The sequence below is a fragment of the Heloderma suspectum genome, chromosome 2 (genome assembly GCF_057233095.1).
Source record: "Heloderma suspectum isolate Gila_16-S chromosome 2, 16-S_ref, whole genome shotgun sequence".
Taxonomy (NCBI): domain Eukaryota; kingdom Metazoa; phylum Chordata; class Lepidosauria; order Squamata; family Helodermatidae; genus Heloderma; species Heloderma suspectum.
This window is the reverse complement of record NC_139459.1, coordinates 337554127-337571094: the sequence shown is the minus strand read 5'-3', so window position 1 is coordinate 337571094 and position 16968 is coordinate 337554127. Positions and strand designations below refer to the sequence as shown.

Below are 16968 nucleotides of genomic sequence, written 5' to 3'. Positions count from 1 at the left end.
TCAGAAACTAACCACTGAGGCTGTCTATAGCAACATCATGGTGAGACAGCAGGGCTCTCAGTCTCCCACCCACCATATCTTCCAGCAAGCACACAATTACAGAGACAAATTTCCCAGCAGAGATGTCCTGAGTGGATGACGCCCTGGGATCTAACACCAGCCCTTGGGGACTGAAAGCAGCAAGGTATGGCTCAAACTGAACCATCGCTGGGGACAAAAGATGGTGGGAGAGTTGAGTCTTTTTCCTCCCAGTCCTTTGCTCTGGGTTCCCTCTAGCTGGAAGGAGTTCTGCAAGCATTCTTTACTGAAGGAGAGGCAAAAGGAGTCTGTCAAGGAAAGTGATTCAAAGGTGGTGGCTCTCAGTCTGTGCGGCAGCACTGTCCTTTCCTGCTCCAATTGGCACACGGAATACAAATAAGTTGATCGACGATCATGCAGGCAACAAAACTTTATCTCTGTGCACTTCATGGCTGAGCAGCGCGCCCAAAGCTGCGGTACACCAGAAGATTCACAGGACTCTGTTGTACGGAAGGGAGAATTTGGCTGGTTCCCCTTCTCTCATCAGAGCCCTCAGCGGAGAAAGTGTACCAGCCAAAACTTTCCTTCCTGTGCAGCTATGAAATGCACAACATTGAACCTAGCCGTCACCCCTACCAAGCAAACAAGCCCTCACTGGCAGGCTGGGTAAGTATTACTAGAGAAGAGCAAACTGGAGCAAAGCCTGGCCTATGCATGAAAGGGGAAGAGCTGAACCTGTGGCTTCGGGGAAGATGCGAGATGCACTACCAGATCAAGGCTGGGCTTGCAGCTAGCAAAATCCGCCTGGCTTCTAAAGCCAAGGGATCTGATCTGGAGTCAGCAGGAGCAAAGACAGCGTGGGGTCATCTTCGGGGCACCGCTCTCTAAATATAACTTGACCTGAAGCTGCTTGGTCAGGGATGGATGAAAAATGTCTCTCTGCTCTGCAAACAGGGACGCAGGCATCATTCGATTCTGCAGATAGGGGTGGGGTAAGGTGCCGGAAGCTCCCGAGAGGGCTCTTCACATCTTCCACAGGGAGCTCTGCACATTCCCGATTAGCTATAAAGAAAGGAAACTCTCTCCTCCCCAAAGAGCCTCGTGGGGCCAATAGCAAGCCTGCAGAGCAGCAAACAGCCCCAAAAGGCTATTGTGATGGCTGGACTCCAGCAGGAACCAATTAACCTTTCCTGCCCTGCTGTTCCTCAATCCACCAGTCCAGCCAGCCCCCCGGCACTCTCCTCCTCTTGCAAGGGAAAGCTTTTAGGCAGATACGAAGAGCTGCCACAATGGCCAGACTCTCCCTCCCTGCCTCCCTCCATTTTACTTCCGAGCATGCTCTGGCGTGAAAGCTGCCCTTTAAGCACACAGGGCTGTGAATGAGTTTCGGGCTGCAGGTTGCTGGGCTCCAGCTGGGAGCAGGAATGACTCATGTCAGCTGAGGACAGAGGGAGCTGTACAGCAAGAGAAGGCCTCAAGCACCTGCTGTTCTGTGCCAGCAAACAATTCTCCTCTAAACACCTGCGGTTGTGACAGGCAGCCAGCTCCCCTTTCCCCAGCTCCACTGGGACCGCCTCAGAGCGCAGTACCATTCCCCTTATCAAGCTAGGCAGAGGCAGCATTCAGAAGGTAGCCAAGGAGACATGCATCACTACCTGAGGGTGGCACACAGATTTGGAAGCAGGAGTTGGAGATACAGGTCTCCGCTCAGCCACAAGGCCTCGGGGGCATAATCTCTGAGCCGAGCCCACCTGCCAGGGTTCTTGCGGGCCTATAAAGCACATATTTTACCCGAGAAAAGGATCGCACATTGAGAAACATTTTATGATAACAATACCTGAGGATGGATGATGGTGTCAGAATCGTTCAGACGAATGTTGTCATCAATACAGATGTGGTGGATGCTGGAGTCATGAGGGTCAATCCAAAGGGGCTTCCCACCCTGGCTAGAGAACTGATTCCTGGCCCACCTGGAACACAGCAAGACACACAGCTGAAAGCTCTCAGGGCCTTTCCCAGGCTCTTCAAAAAGTCCAAAGGCCTCCGGTGAGGATAAGCTGAGTCACCCACCTGCCTCGTCCCTTGCACAGCAAGGGGAAAAAAGCAAGGAACAGAAAGCAGGATGCAAGAAATTACTATAAGCAGTGATCCTAAGGGCCAAGCTGGTATATTCTTCCCACATACAGATTCCCTAGTCATTCAATTAATATAATGTACAGTTCATTTTGTTTTCCAGGTTTCAAAAGATTTAACTTATTTTTGGCAGAGGAAGGGAGGGGGGTGAACAGTGGGACAAAGGGTCAGTGGGACAGAGGGTAGCAATCCATAAAGACAGATAGGATATTGTGCTGGGCATTTGTGACCGAACTTGGCCACTGGAATCTCTTGCAAGAATGCCAACATATCTCTAAGCTTCTGTGCAAAATAACAAGAGGTAGAAAATTTGGTGTGTGTTTTTTTTCAAAAACATATGGCTGAAAATTAAATTCAGTGTTTGGGAGATGAACCTGCAAACAGATGAAATTTGAACAGCCCTCAGTGTACGACACAGTGCATATAATTGCAGCTGTTTGTGCCCCATTAATTTGTCCAAACAGCATAGAACAGAACCGAGTCCTAGTTGCTGCAGAGAACAGGACTGGCAGTCTCTGCTAAAGGCCTCAGGCAGGGCAGGTTTTCTGGTAGTCACGGGCATAGAATCATAGAAATTTAGAGCTGAAATGGACCTTGAAGTCATCTAGTCTAACCCCTTGCTCAATCCAGGATCTCTGGCACAGGATGCAACTACAACATCCCTGGCAGATGGCTATCCAGCCTCTGCTTCGATACCTCCCGAGGCAGGGCTGTCCCACCGTTAAACACCTCGTCTCATTATGAATTTTTTCTCAGCGTTTAGCCAAAATCTGCTTTCTTGCCATTTCCACCCATTAGTTCTAGACCTGTTCTCTGGAGCAACAGTGAGCAAGTCTGCTCCATTGTCTACATGACAGCCTATCAGACTTTTAAAGACGAATATCCTTCTCCCCTTAATCTTCTCTTCTCCAAGCTAAACATACCCAGCTCTTTCAACCGTTCTTCATAGGACTTTCCAGATCCCTAACTGTCCTGGCTGCTCGCCTCTGGACACAATATAAATAGACGAGAAAGTATTACAGCCAGACCATGCTCAGTTTTTGTCAGTTATAATACCAGATGGCTGAAGAGTTAATTTTTCTAGATTGGGAATGAAGGGTGCTATTGAAAGCTACAGATGGCTCAGGCTGCTTGGTGAAGCATGCACAACAAAGCAGGTAAGTCATTCCCAAGAAAACAACCTGGATTTAGGGTACAGCAAGGGGTCATGTGCCTCGAGGGCAAGATGAATCCACAAAGTCTAATCTAACCCAAACCCAGCAGGATACAGTGGTGTCAGATGGCCCTTAAAGAACCAATCATTAGTTATAATTTTAAATAGCAGCTTCCAAATATCTTGGCAGATGTGGGCTCAGTAAGGAAAAGGAAGAAAGGTGTGAATAAACATGCCTCAGCAGGAAGTCTGGCTGGAGTCAGGAAATAAAAGGGTCATCATTTTAGAACCATGGCCATTCACCTGCCTCGGAAGAAAAAGTATTACAGGGATTTTTTTTAAGTGAGGTACACTTTTAGGAAAGGCAAAGACCAAAGAAATATGTGTACCAGAGTGATTTTTTTAAACAATCTGTCCAGACTGACTTTTTGGATAGCTCATATAACCAAATTATTGCCATAATCATAAATAAAAGTACACCAACTACTAGAGACGGAGACAGCCAATCCTATGCCCTACAGACACCATCTGTGGGGACATAGGATTTTTCAGTTTCTGGGAACCAAGGTCAGAACGAGGGCTCTGACCTTGGAGCCCAGAAACCACACTCCCCTCCCCGTCGTAGCCAGTGTGGTTCTTTCCACACCAGTTAAGTCTCTGCACTCAGAAAGCGAGGGCTGAGCCAGGGAAAAGGGGGCAGGGAGGGGAGAAGACCACAGAAGCTGCTTCATGCAACTTCCCATCAGGTCTCCAGACTCCTTCCCTCCCTGAGGCCGCGGCTAGACAGGTGAAATCGCCCATCTAGCCAAAATGCAGGGCAGCTGGAGCACAGAGGAGAGGATCCCCTCTGTGCTCCAGCCGCCTCCTGTAGGATAGTTGGCAGCCTCTGATTTCGGAGGCTGGCCACTATCTAGATCAGATTGTGCCCTAAGAAACAAACCATATTCTTTGATTTCTCACCAATGAAAGTGGTCCTGGAAGCCACAGAGGCCTTCCCTGGAGCTGAAGTATGTATACATTTCCCTGTCGCCATCTTCAGTGGAGAGCCGCTCTGTTCCATGGGTCAACACCACCTTTTGCTTGCTGCAACGTATCTTTGCAGGAGTGAGGTTTACAGGCAACTACCACAACATAATACAGACACAGGAGAAAAATGTTTGAAACACAAGAATGATGTGCATCACAATTTTATCATGCCCTAAACAGCAAGGCTGAGACCATCAAAAGAGAGAGGAATTTGAGATGAGGGATCATCTTGAACAGAAATAGACAAGTCTCCCTAACGGAGGAGCAGAGGCTTATGATTATCAAAGCATGAAAGCTTCTCACCCCAGGTGGAAGGAGGAGGGGACTGATGGCTGTTTCATTAACCAGCTGAAAGGCTACTTCCAGGTTACTTTTGGTTGCTTTCTCCTCTCATGCAAGTGGCCTTCTTGTATGAACAGGATTGTGTGAGATCCCGGAGCTCAAAAGCCCTGAAGGATCAGGCCAATAGACCATGCAGCCCGGCATGTTTCAAACAGTGGTGAGTCAGATGCCTCTGGGAAGGATACCAGCAGGGCATGAAGGCAGCAGCCCTCACCTGTTATTTGTACCCCATATTTAGAGCTATGCTTCTCCTAAGCATGGATCTCAATGGTGACAAGTGGAGAACTTGTGCAATACAATGGACTTGGATTGCAGACACCTGGGTGCAAATGCCCACTCAGACATGACACTCACAGGATGACTTTGGGCCAGTCTCTCACTCTGAGCCTAACCTACCTCACAGGGCTGTTTGTAAGGATAAAATGGGATTGCCCCCTGTGAACACTGCTCTTAGCTCCTTCGAAGGAGGGCACGATCGAAGTGTAATAAACAAATTAAATAATAAATAACATGCTATGATCAATGGAGGTCCCCAAATGTACCTCACAGAGCACGGAAGTTGCCACAGTTGAAATCTCTCCACTCCTTGCAGCTCACCAGGAGTGAGGGAAGTGGAAAAAGAGCAGTCCAAAGTAACACTTACTTCTACCCGTATCTAATTCCACTCATAAAGACTTTAATCTGTGGTCACAGGACATCAACAGTTATGACAAAAGATTTCTCTAATCCTCTCAAATCCACCACTAAATATCAACAGCGGTGCCATCATGACTTTGGGGCAAAGTCCAGGGCCCCACTCAGGAGAGTGAGCAGGAGGGTCTCAAAACGCAGCAGGGCTGGCTTACCATATTTTGAGGTAAGTGAAGTAATACATCCTACCATCTAAAGAGCTCCCCCACCACCACATTATTATTCACTGATTTAGAACATTTTTACCCCACTCTTCAGCTGAAAAAGGCTCTCAGAGTGGGTTACAAATGTTAATGTTAAGACAGTCGGTGCCCTCAGGCTTATAATCTAATAGACATGACACAAAAGGAAAAGGGATTGGGAAGGAGGAGGGGAAAGAAAGCAAATACATCGCTGACCAATGTATTGGACTAGCTTGGTTTCCCCCTGCCATAATGCTTTTTCTGGAAGACAGGGAGCGCAGCCTCCAGTGGCCCTTGGTTCTCTGGCTGATGGACGGGTCCCAGGGAACTGTGCCAGGGAACTGTCAGTTGGAGCTGCATGTCCTTTCTAGCAGGAGGGGTGGAGCGAGCTCCCTGAAGCTCTTCCCTCTGGCTGATGTATAGGACCAGATGCATAAAACCCACATTAAGACCATGAAGAGAGAGAGAGAGAGAGAGAGAGAGAGAGAAAGACCATTAAGTCCATAGTCTAAAATCACCTAATTGCACCTCTGGGTATCAACAGGGCTGCTGAACTTGTTTCCATTTGTGCACTGAATGCCTTATAACTACACAGAGAGCCTGTGTGCTCCAATCTTGTGGACAGTGCGTTGGATTTCAACCAAATGCCTCCTTAGCCATGATCTCGCTGTGGTGACTGTGGCCAGGTCACTGTTCTTTGCTTCAGTTTTTCAACTGTAAAACACCAGTGACCCAAGCAGCACAAGCTGAAATATTCAATGCTCTTTACATACCACCAATTTTAACATTCAAATGATTCCTACTGCATACATTACCTTGTTTTAAATCATGTGGGTTTCTTTGTGTGTTTTTAATGTCCCATATAATTCAGAGCGCTTTTTGGCAGGTAAATGGAGGAAGTACATAGGGATCAAACAAATGTGTAGAAGTGGAAAGGTAGGCACTGGGGCCTGTAGGAAGGGAACTGGAAGCACTGCAAGCTATAGATATATTACCTCCTGATTACTGAAGTCATAGCCAAGCTTTTGCTGGTTCTTGAATCTTTAACAACTCTGCCCATTATTTGGAAACTTTTATCTGCATCATAGGGACTAGAAACCTGCTATATTTTTTTTTAACGAAAACCAAGTTCCTCCATGATTCCACCAAAGCCACCGGAGTTTTGCACTTCCGAACAAGATAGTTCAGGGGCCATAGCTCAGTGGTAGTGCTAATGCTTTGCAGGCAAAAGTTCCAAGTTCAATCCCCAGTATCTCTAGGTAGGGCTAGGAAAGACAACCTGGGGAGCCATTGCTGCCTGTCAGTGGGCTAGATGGACCGAAGGTCTGCCTCAATATATGTCAGCTTCCTATGCTCCTACCTTGCTGCAATGCACAATGTGGGCATCTTGGCCACCATAATATAAAAGGGAGCCCCCATGAGCTTTCGAATCCAGAGCTCCCCATCTCCACTATTACATTAATTTCTTATTGGACATTTAACTTAGCAATCATTTCTGCTACCCACCCTGCAGAGGAAGGAAGGATACATCTGTGAGTGTGGCAGGATTTCCGCTTTCATCCCCAGCCCAGGATGAGGGAAGCGGGGGCAGAATCAAGGAGTCTAAGCCTAAAACTCACAGGAAGCCCATACCATCACACAGGGACTCAGCAGAAAAACTATCCAAACCTGGTAGGAGGATGCTGGGCAGTCCAGACTAAATCACACTCTACAAAACTGAGCAAACTGGGGAGAAGCAGAGGTCAGCTTCCTAATAAAAGGTGGCAAGTACTCAGCCGAGCACGTTGTGACACCTGCTGGACTTGTCAGAAGGCCGGCTGCAGCCAAAGAAGCTATGGCAAGGAGGAATTCAGCATGCCTTTTGCCCACTCACCGAGATGTCCCGCAGAGTGGGGAAGTGGGGGTGTTGCCCCTCCAGGGCGCAGTGCACCGCCGGCAGGAGGCGATGCAGGTCTGTGCCGAAGGTGCGGAAGATGACAGCAAACTGCCTCCCTTCCCGGTGCAGGCTCTCCAAGAGGTAGAAGAAGGATGGCAGCACTAAGTGGTAGTGCTTGGCCTGCTCACCTCTGAGGGAGAGCAGCGGGTGAGGCTGGCCCTGCCATTCCAGCAACTTCAGGTGGCGCCTGTGAAGACCTCGGAACTGCTGCCCTTCAGGTGTTTCTGTGAAACTGGTGTTGCGGCCATACTGAGAATAAAAACTCACAGCACCCGGGCAGGGGGGCAGCAATGAGGGGGACTTGCTGAGCCACTGCCACTCACCTGAAACAGAAAGGAAGGAGCAAAGGAGGTCACAGTGCTCGGCTTTAAAACAATCTCTCTTCTGTGCCAATTGAACCTCCCAGTCTTTGCATTTAAGGCTCCACGCCACTCCATTATTTTATTTATTTATTTATTTATTTCATTTCTATACCGCCCAATAGCCGAAGCTCTCTCCATCCCACCAATCTCCCTGTATTCTCTTTCTCGCCCTCTGCCAGCACACGGTCAACTGTGCGGTGTAGTGGTGATATGGCAACATTAACCCATATGATGCTGATGTGCACCAGCATGGCTTCCTCCTGGACTGAGGTTATTTTGTGTATTAATTTTGTTTTGGAATCATCTTGTTTAGCAACATTCAAGTTCTTTTGAATTGCATGCTGGTTCCCTGGGAACTGTTGGACGGACAACAAAAAGGGATCCCAAGAGCTCTTATGGCAGCAAAAAGGCTTGTTCACCAACACTGTAAAGACAGTTCTCCACTGGCAATTCTAAAACAGGCACAGGAGCTTAATGCTCTTTCCACATTTAAGCATATAGGTTACTATAGAGAGCAGCTCCTAGACACATACATGGACCTCGGGAAGGGTCAAACTGATGCGTATGCCTAGATTGGTTTTCCTTTCTCAGAAGTGGGTCTATTTAAGCATTACTATGTGTATTACTGTTGCAAATGGTTATCTGTTTGTTATCCCAAAAATGTCACATTATTTTACATCTACCCTGTTGGCTATATAGAAAACTCAACATAATTTTTTTTTAACCATGTGGTGTAGCGGCTAGTGTCAGAATAGGACTGGGGAGATGCAGGGTCAAACCCCCCCTCAGCCATGTAACTCACTGGGGTGACCTTAAGCCAGTCACTATCTCTCTATCTAACCTACCTCACAGGGGCGTTGTGAAGAGAAAAGACAGGGAAGAAAAATGTAATAAATATTGTCAATCAGCTCTTCTTTCTTCTCCCACTCACAAATGTCATACCTTCTTCCAAACTGGTCCTTATGACTGAAACAGCCTTTCTTAAGCAACCAATAGAGTGGCCTCCTAATCTAGCTGTTTAAAAACAAACAAAATCCAAACCACACCAAAAACCCTACAGGAAAGCTTTGCCAGGTCTACCACAGCTTCACCTTCTCTGCATTGCTTGCTTCTGAATTACCCTTGCATCTCCATATTATTATTATTTATTTAGAATGTGTCTAACATTATGCTAGACACTGTTAATAATGTGTCTAATATTGTGCTAGACACAATTTTTTAAAAATCAGACATGTCCCTGTCAGCTGCTTACAGTCAAGCAGAACTTGAACGTTTCTAAACCAATCTGTCATCCAAAGATGGATTGTGGTAGGGATCTAAAGAAGACACACACATACACACGCACACATAAGAAAGAGAGAGAACTGTGCATGCAGCCCATTTTGGGTGCAGCTACTACTGCCAAAGAAACAAGCCACCATTCAATTTCTTGGAAGTGGCTTGCCTCTTCAGAGCCCAAGATGTATATACCATCCTCTCCACTGTACTCATGCCCCTTCTTGATACCTAGGCCAGTTGCTTTCTACAGTCCCAAGGCAGTCTACACTCCTGCCACATGATCAAGAACATGAGCTGTATCCCTCTTTCCACAGGACAGCCCTCCAATGAAAAGTAAGGAACCAGGCTGCGCAGGCCATATCAACCAATCTCATATCAGTAAGCCCATCAATGGGACAGCAGAGAATGTAGAGCTCAATGCACTGAGTGCCCTAAATAACAGATGCTTTTCCAGCTTTTTATTGAAAACTTCTAACCGAAAAGACTCCACAGTCTTCCTATGAAGTTTACTTTGCAGCAGGCCTTCCAACACTTTCACTCTATACAGGGCTGGCGTCAGGGGTAATCATGGTTGGGCACTTGCTGAGGCTCATACTGCTGCAGGGAGCCCACCTCCTGACCCTGATCCTCCTCCTCCTCACTGTCAGTACTTGTTCACTTTCCTTCTCTGAGCATGTAAAATAGGGAAGAGCATGTGAAAATAGAGCAGCTTCCTCCTCTTGCCTTGTGCTCTCCCTCTGGGTGGTTTTGACAGATTGGGTCCCCAGAGGAAGAGGGTACATGAGTAACCAGCAGAGGCAGAAGCAGAAAGAGGCCCCCCAAACCTGGAGCTAGCACCAATTTTATGTACAATATTATCTCTACTAAGCAAAGATGAAATGACACAATTCCCATACAAAAAAACAAGGGACTCTCTGAAGCACACACACCCCCCCCCCCCAGTATGGACAAAATATTATTCATATTCAGAAAGGAAGAAACCCACCCCATGTGAAATGAAGTGGAATTGATTAATATCCTATGTTAGTGCTGATAGTTCAGACAGAGGGCACCGGAAGTCAAGTGCCTTAGCTAAATGCATGTTAACTGAAGTTCCTGATGTGTGGGTGTGCATGGGAAAGAAGAGTTGGCAGGCTGCTTTAACCTAATTCTGAAGAGACCAACAATATGTAAATGTGCTTAGGTAGGGAAGAAACAGGATCCAGTAGCTCTTTTGACAAAGTTAGCTTCACAGAGAACAAAAAAACTTGATCTATAAAGAGATCTGGATTGTGGGTGGGATAACAGCTACATGGTCCTGCATTGCACCAAAGAGTCAGATTAGATAGGCTTCATGTGTAGATCAAAGGCTCCAAGAACCTTGTATGTATGCAGCTGACCCAGAGGTATAACATGATAGGGCAGAATTACACATTACAAGGCAAAAATGGCACCCCCCATATTTCCCTTATAATGGTAAAGGGGGAGGGGGAGGCATCTGCAGGTAACAATCATTCACACAACCATATTCCACCTGGCAGTCATAATGAACAGGGCACCTGGAGGATGCACAGCATTTTCCCCAAGTACAAATATTTCATTTCAAGTGCTAAAAATTGCCAATTGCCTCACAACAACAACACATTCCTGAAGAGGATGCACAGACGGTTTGAAACAAACCAGAGACAAAGCTGCGTTTCTCACCCACATATGCACGTGAGTGTGGGAGAAAGCTCAACAGCAATTGCTCTCATCGAACCTGAGATTTTGGTAAAAGAATCCAGCTTCTAGTCCTCATGATACATGTGAGCATAGTCTGGTAAACACTTGGAAACCAGAGAGGGGTTGGCATGGGGCTCCCACTGATTATGGGCAAAACATTAGCATTCTGGACAGCAACCTAAACTCCCTCTTCAAAATACCCACTGCCTGTTTCCTTCCCTACATACTGCTTGGCCTCACAAGGTTCTGTATTCCATCCCATTCTCCCCTGCATCACCAGTTATTTTTTAAAAATGAAAAAATAATCAAGGAAAATATAGGATACAAATTTCCTTTTCTGAGCAATTTCATCCAGTCACTGAACTTCAGTTTTCTAGTTACATAAACTGTTGGTCTGTGACTGCAATAAACTACTATTCTAGTCTAGTCTAGTCACGGAAACTGGGATGTTAGTTATACTATAATGCTGTATGGCCTTACCTGTTGGGCTGATTTTCCCCCAGGTCACAGTACTCAAATAATAGTTTAGAGCAGCTGTGGGGTCCTGATTGGTGACAGCATCAGAGACTAGGATGGTGTTGTTCAAATCAATGTGCAGAACAAGTTTCCGTTTCTTAGGAATTAAAATTGTCTCAGAAAGAGGAACCATGTGAGTGGTGGTTCTTGACTGCTGGTAAGCCATTTCTTTGTCTTCCTCTCTTTGGGGAGATGGAGCATGTTGTCCTTCTGTACAGCTGATTCCAACAACCTTGTCCTGCTCTGCAGGATTTCTGATGCCATTCCCAAGACCATCAGTCCCAGAATAAGAACTTCTCCTTTTCCTCAAGGTGGAATTGTTGGAGATAAGCTGTGTGTCTCCTAGTCCAGCTGCCATCTCAGCACACAAGGGCATTGGTGTGGATTTCACAGTGCCAGAGCCTCTGCTAGAAATATCTCCTACAGTCCAGCTGCCAGAGGGATCTCTCTCCCTCGAACCTGTTGGGTTACTCATGGGCTGAGATGAATGACGAGAGAGATGTTGTTTCAGGCTCAACTGTATGGATGAGAAGAGTAATTAACCAATTATCAAGTCTTCCTTATCTTATTTAGTGTGATGCAGTAGCTTATTATAGTCCTGTGCTTGGATCTGAAAAGTCCAGATTCACTCAGCTATGAAGCCCAATACATGGATTTCAGCAAATTACTACTTCTCCGTATAATTAACAACTGAGAGTTGTTCCATAGATAAAACATTGCTCTGTGCTCCTTGGCAGAAGGCTAAGATACCAATGTAACAAACTGATAATCATCATCATCATCGTCATCAAGCTATAAGAACATAATAAGAGCCATGCTGGATCAGACCAAGGGTCTATGTAGTCCAGCATTCTGTTCACACAGTGGCTGAGTAGTTGCCTGCGGGAAACCCACAAGAAGGACATGAGTGCAGCAGCACCCTCTAGCCCATGTTCCCCAGCAACTGGGCTACATAGGCATACTGCTGCCGCCTCTGATACTGGAGTTAGCATATAGTCATCATGACCAGTAGCCACTAATAGCTTTATCCTCCATGAATTTGTCTAATGATCCATCTTAAAGTACAGTGCCCCCCCCTTTACAGATGGGGGACGGAGGCAGAAAATGGTACCTTCCCAAGACCTCCCCTACAAGACCCAATTCATACATTTAATAAAGACACACATAGTACAGTCCTACAGGATGGTATTACTTCAGAACTCTACCTTATACTGAGTCAGACTGTAGTTCCATCTGGCTCAATATTGACAACACTGACTGAGTGGCTCTCCAAGGTTTCACACAGCTCTTTCCCAGCCCTACTTGGAGATACTGGAGACTGAACCAGGACCTTCTGGTTGCAAAGCATTGAGCTATGGCCTTTCCCTCTGTGTGGTCCTTCAGATCACATAAGCTATCTACCCCCTTATCTATTGCCTCCATTACTGTTCTGGCCAGTTTCATCTAAAATGCTACAAAGTTGATTTCAGCACCAAAGACAGTAGAGTTCCAAGCCTCTCAGGTTTAAATCCAACAGCTTATCCACCTGACCACGCTAAGAGCCGTCATTTCTGACTCTAGAATAGCCTTCCCCAACCTCATGCCCTCCTGCTGTGTTGGACTACCACTCCCAACAACCCCAGCCATTGGGCATGCTGGCTGGGATGGTGGGAGTTGTAGTCTAACACACCTGGAGGGTGCCATGCTGAGAAAGGCTGTTCTAGAACATATCAGCGACTCCAGCATACAAGGGCCTGGTTTGGATATGTCCTACTCACTAAACACACATGGCAATAGACACAACCAGTGAGGTGGGGCTGGAAAAGAAGTCCTGGGAGATCCACCCCATGAATGCCCTTTTCCCACAGGCTTTGTTGTTGGTGTTCAGTCGTTCAGTCGTGTCCGACTCTTCGTGACCCCCTGGACCATAGCACGCCAGGCCTTCCTGTCCTGCGCTCTCTCCCGGAGTGTGCTCAAGTTCATATTCATTGCATCGGTGATGCTATCTAGCCATCTCATCCTCTGCCGTCCCCTTCTCCTTTTGCCTTCAGTCTTTCCCAGCATCAGGGTCTTTTCCAGAGAGTTTTCTCTTCGCATTAGGTGGCCAAAATATTTCAGCTTCAGCTTCAGCATCTGTCCTTCCAATGAGCACTCAGGGTTGATTTCCTTTAGGATTGACTGACCTGACCTCCTTGCAGTCCAGGGGACTCGTAAGAGTCTTCTCCAGCACCACAGTTTGAAAGCATCAATTCTTTGGCGCTCAGCCTTCCTTATAGTCCAGCTCTCACAGCCATACATTACTACTGGGAAAACCATAGCTTTGATTAGACCGACCTTTGTCGGCAAGGTGATGTCTCTGCTTCTTACTATGCTGTCTAGGTTTGCCATAGCTTTCCTCCCAAGGAGCAAGTGTCTTTTAATTTCATGGCTACAGTCACCGTCTGCGGTGATCTTGGAGCCCAAGAAAGTAAAATCTGTCACTGCTTCCATTTCTTCCCCTTCTATATGCCAGGAAGTGATAGGGCCAGATGCCATGATCTTAGTTTTTTTAATGTTGAGTTTCAAACCAGCTTTTGCACTCTCCAATTTCACCCTCCACAAGAGGCTCTTGAGATCCTCTTCGCTTTCTGCCATTAGGGTGGTATCGTCTGCATATCGGAGGTTGTTGATAATTCTCCCGGCAATCTTAATTCCGACCTCTGATTCATCCAACCCGGCGTTTCTCATGATGTACTCTGCATAGAAGTTAAATAAGCAGGGTGACAATATGCAGCCTTGTCGTACTCCTTTCCCAATTTTGAACCACTCGGTTGTTCCATGTCTGGTTCTTACTGTTGCTTCTTGACCCTCGTACAGGTTTCTGAGGAGACAGGTAAGGTGGTCTGGTACTCCCATCACTTTAAGAATTTGCCACAGTTTGTTGTGATCCACACAATCAAAGGCTTTAGCGTAGTCAATGAAGCAGAAATTTCCCACAGGCTTACACCCTCTTTAAAACTAGACAAGCACAGATGCCCACCAACTTGCTCACCGCTGTTTGCCCCTCCTACTCCACATAAGGGTGCATTTCTCATTCCACCCCATCTAAGCGGAGCATAAGCAGCAGCTTACAGTCACTTCATAGTCACTCAGTCACAAACAAAAGGAAGAATTTATTTACATAATTGAACTTATGGAAGTCATTGCCACAAGATGTGTTGCTATTAGCTGAGAGCATTGTTTTTTTTAAGGATTAGTCACTGTCAAACACATTGAGCCTCATGTGGCGCAGAGTGGTAGGCAGCAGTATTGCAACCGAAACTCTCCCCACGACCTGAGTTCGATCCCAGCGGAAGCTGGGTCTTGGGTAGCCGGCTCAGGTCAACTCAGCCTTCCATCCTTCCAAGGTTGATAAAATGAGTACCCAGCTTGCTGGGGGAAAGGTAGTCATGACTGGGGAAGGCAATGGCAAACCACCCTGCTATAGTCTGCCATGAAAACGCCAGCATAAGTGGCGTTCCTCTAGGGACCAGCAATGACCCGGTGCATGCACAGGAGGAACCTTTCCTTTCCACTGTCAAACACATGGAGGCTCGGTCTATCACTCACAACATTAGTCATGATGACTTAAAATAGAACTGCAGCATTCAGAAGGCTTCTTATGTGGGAAGGTTCAGAGACCTTCCCTGAGTCTGTCTCTGATCACCAGATGCTGATTACAAACAGAGAGAGAGAGAGAAAGAGAAGCTCTTATTTTCCCAAAGGCAAATTGGGTTGGCCACAGTTGGAGACAAAGTCTTGGTTGATCTAGAAAGACAACACTACTGCTGTTTTTATTTTCGCCTCTGGCACATACATTTTAATACAATTTTTATACAATATGTATTAAAGGTAATTCGAACTTTGGTGCTGGAGAAGACTCTTACGAGTCCCCTGGACTGCAAGGAGGTCAAATCAGTCAATCCTAAAGGAAATCAACCCTGAGTGCTCACTGGAAGGACAGATACTGAAGCTGAAGCTCAAATATTTTGGCCACCTAATGCGAAAACTCTCTGGAAAAGACCCTGATGCTGGGAAAGACTGAAGGCAAAAGGAGAAGGGGACAGCAGAAGATGAGATGGCTAGATAGCATCACCGATGCAATGAATATGAACTTGAGCACGCTCCGGGAGAGAGCACAGGACAGGAAGGCCTGGCGTGCTATGGTCCATGGGGTCACGAAGGGTCGGACACAACTGAACGACTGAACAACAACAACATTAAAGGTAAAGGTGTCCCCAACCAGTCGTGTCCGACTCTAGGGTGTGGTGCTCATCTCCATTTCTAAGCCGAAGAGCCAGCGCTGTCCGAAGATGCTTCCGTGGTCATGTGGCCAGCATGAATGAATACCGAGGTGCACGGAACGCTGTTACCTTTCCCGCCGAAGCAGTACCTATTTATCTACTTGCAATTTCTTGCTTTCGAACTGCTAGGTTGGCAGGAGCTGGGACTGAAGATGGGAGCTCACTCCGTCACGCGGCACTTGGGTCTTGAACTGCTGTCCTGCCAACCTTCCAGTCTGCAGTTCAGTGTCTTAACCACTAAGCCACCGCGGCCTTACAATATGTATTAGGGACTGTTATTATCTGACACCAAAAGCAAAACAGAAACCTCAGATTTGTTGCTAAAGAAACCTAACTTCTATGATAAGGAGAAAGCTAAATATAGCTGCCAATAAACACACACAAACTATCGTTAGCATTAAAAACAAACAAACCACAGCCTGATCTAATGAGAGGCTAGTTAGAATTAAGTCCCAAGACACTTACTTGGAAATAATGCTTACTGAACACAGTGGATCATGCTTCTAAACATCTAAGGTTTTTAATCCACCTTTCAGGCCACACTGCAGATAAACTCGCATAAAGTAAGATAAAACTTGCATTGTGCAATTCATGACTACCGCTTCTGGTGTCAGGGAGTTCCACAAGCCAACAATCACAAGCTATGTGAAAACGGTTTTCTGAAACACCTTATTTTCTCCAGATTGGTCTTAGCTGCTTATCTTTCTGTCATCATATCCACTCTTAACCACCAGATTTCTCAGCCGAAGCCCAACAGGGTGGGCGCTCGCTCGCTCGCTCGCTCACCAGCAAGCCCACCCAGGCAACCTTGGCCACCAAAGGCAAGGGAGCTTTCTCCCCTTCTTTTCCCCATAGAAGCGAGGGAGGGGGCTCCTTCCCATATAGTGGGGAAGATGATGGTCGCATGAGTTCAGCTACCGCCTGTTTGCCGCCGCCCCCTTCCCAACATGGAAGGACACGAGGTTCATTCCCGCCTTGGGCCAGCAAGAAGCACCATCGACCAGCCGCCCCCTCCTCTAAGAAACGTTACCAAGTTACCGCTGCCCGGCGTCCAACTTCCGCTCCGGCACCTTCTCCATAGGGAAGCGTTATTAGGCGAAGCCTAGAGCGCCCCTTCCGTCGCACTTCCTCTTCAGGAGCCGGCGGCTGCGGCGCCATCTGCCGACTGGAGTTTTCCCTCGAGTCCATTGCTCCCCCGAAGTTCGCGGGCGAAGGAGCCCTGTTTGGAGAAGGGTGTGTCTGTGTGTGTTACGTGGGTTACTTTTCTCCTCCCATCCACGGTACTTGGGTTTGAGGTCGACGCCAGGACGTTGTGAGGTTATATAACTGG

General features: G+C 47.0%; 1 protein-coding gene across 5 annotated transcripts in view; it reads right to left on the bottom strand.

The window, feature by feature from the left end:
• Positions 1–16729, bottom strand: part of LOC146355097 (uncharacterized) — a 41150-nt gene extending 24421 nt beyond the window's left edge. For 2 of the 5 annotated variants that reach the window (XM_084840576.1, XM_084840577.1), the window contains exons 1-5: positions 16669–16711; positions 11302–11854; positions 7418–7803; positions 4265–4425; positions 1856–1988 (exon numbers count right to left, since the gene is read on the bottom strand). In XM_084840576.1, coding sequence (XP_084696702.1) covers positions 1856–1988; positions 4265–4425; positions 7418–7803; positions 11302–11812 — 1191 coding nt within the window. In that variant the 5' untranslated portion in view covers positions 11813–11854; positions 16669–16711. Of the gene's footprint in view, positions 1–1855; positions 1989–4264; positions 4426–7417; positions 7804–11301; positions 11855–15707 lie in introns of all 5 variants that reach the window. The other 3 variants (XM_084840573.1, XM_084840575.1, XM_084840574.1) reach the window with 3 other exon arrangements.
• Positions 16730–16968: the final 239 nt, after the last annotated feature.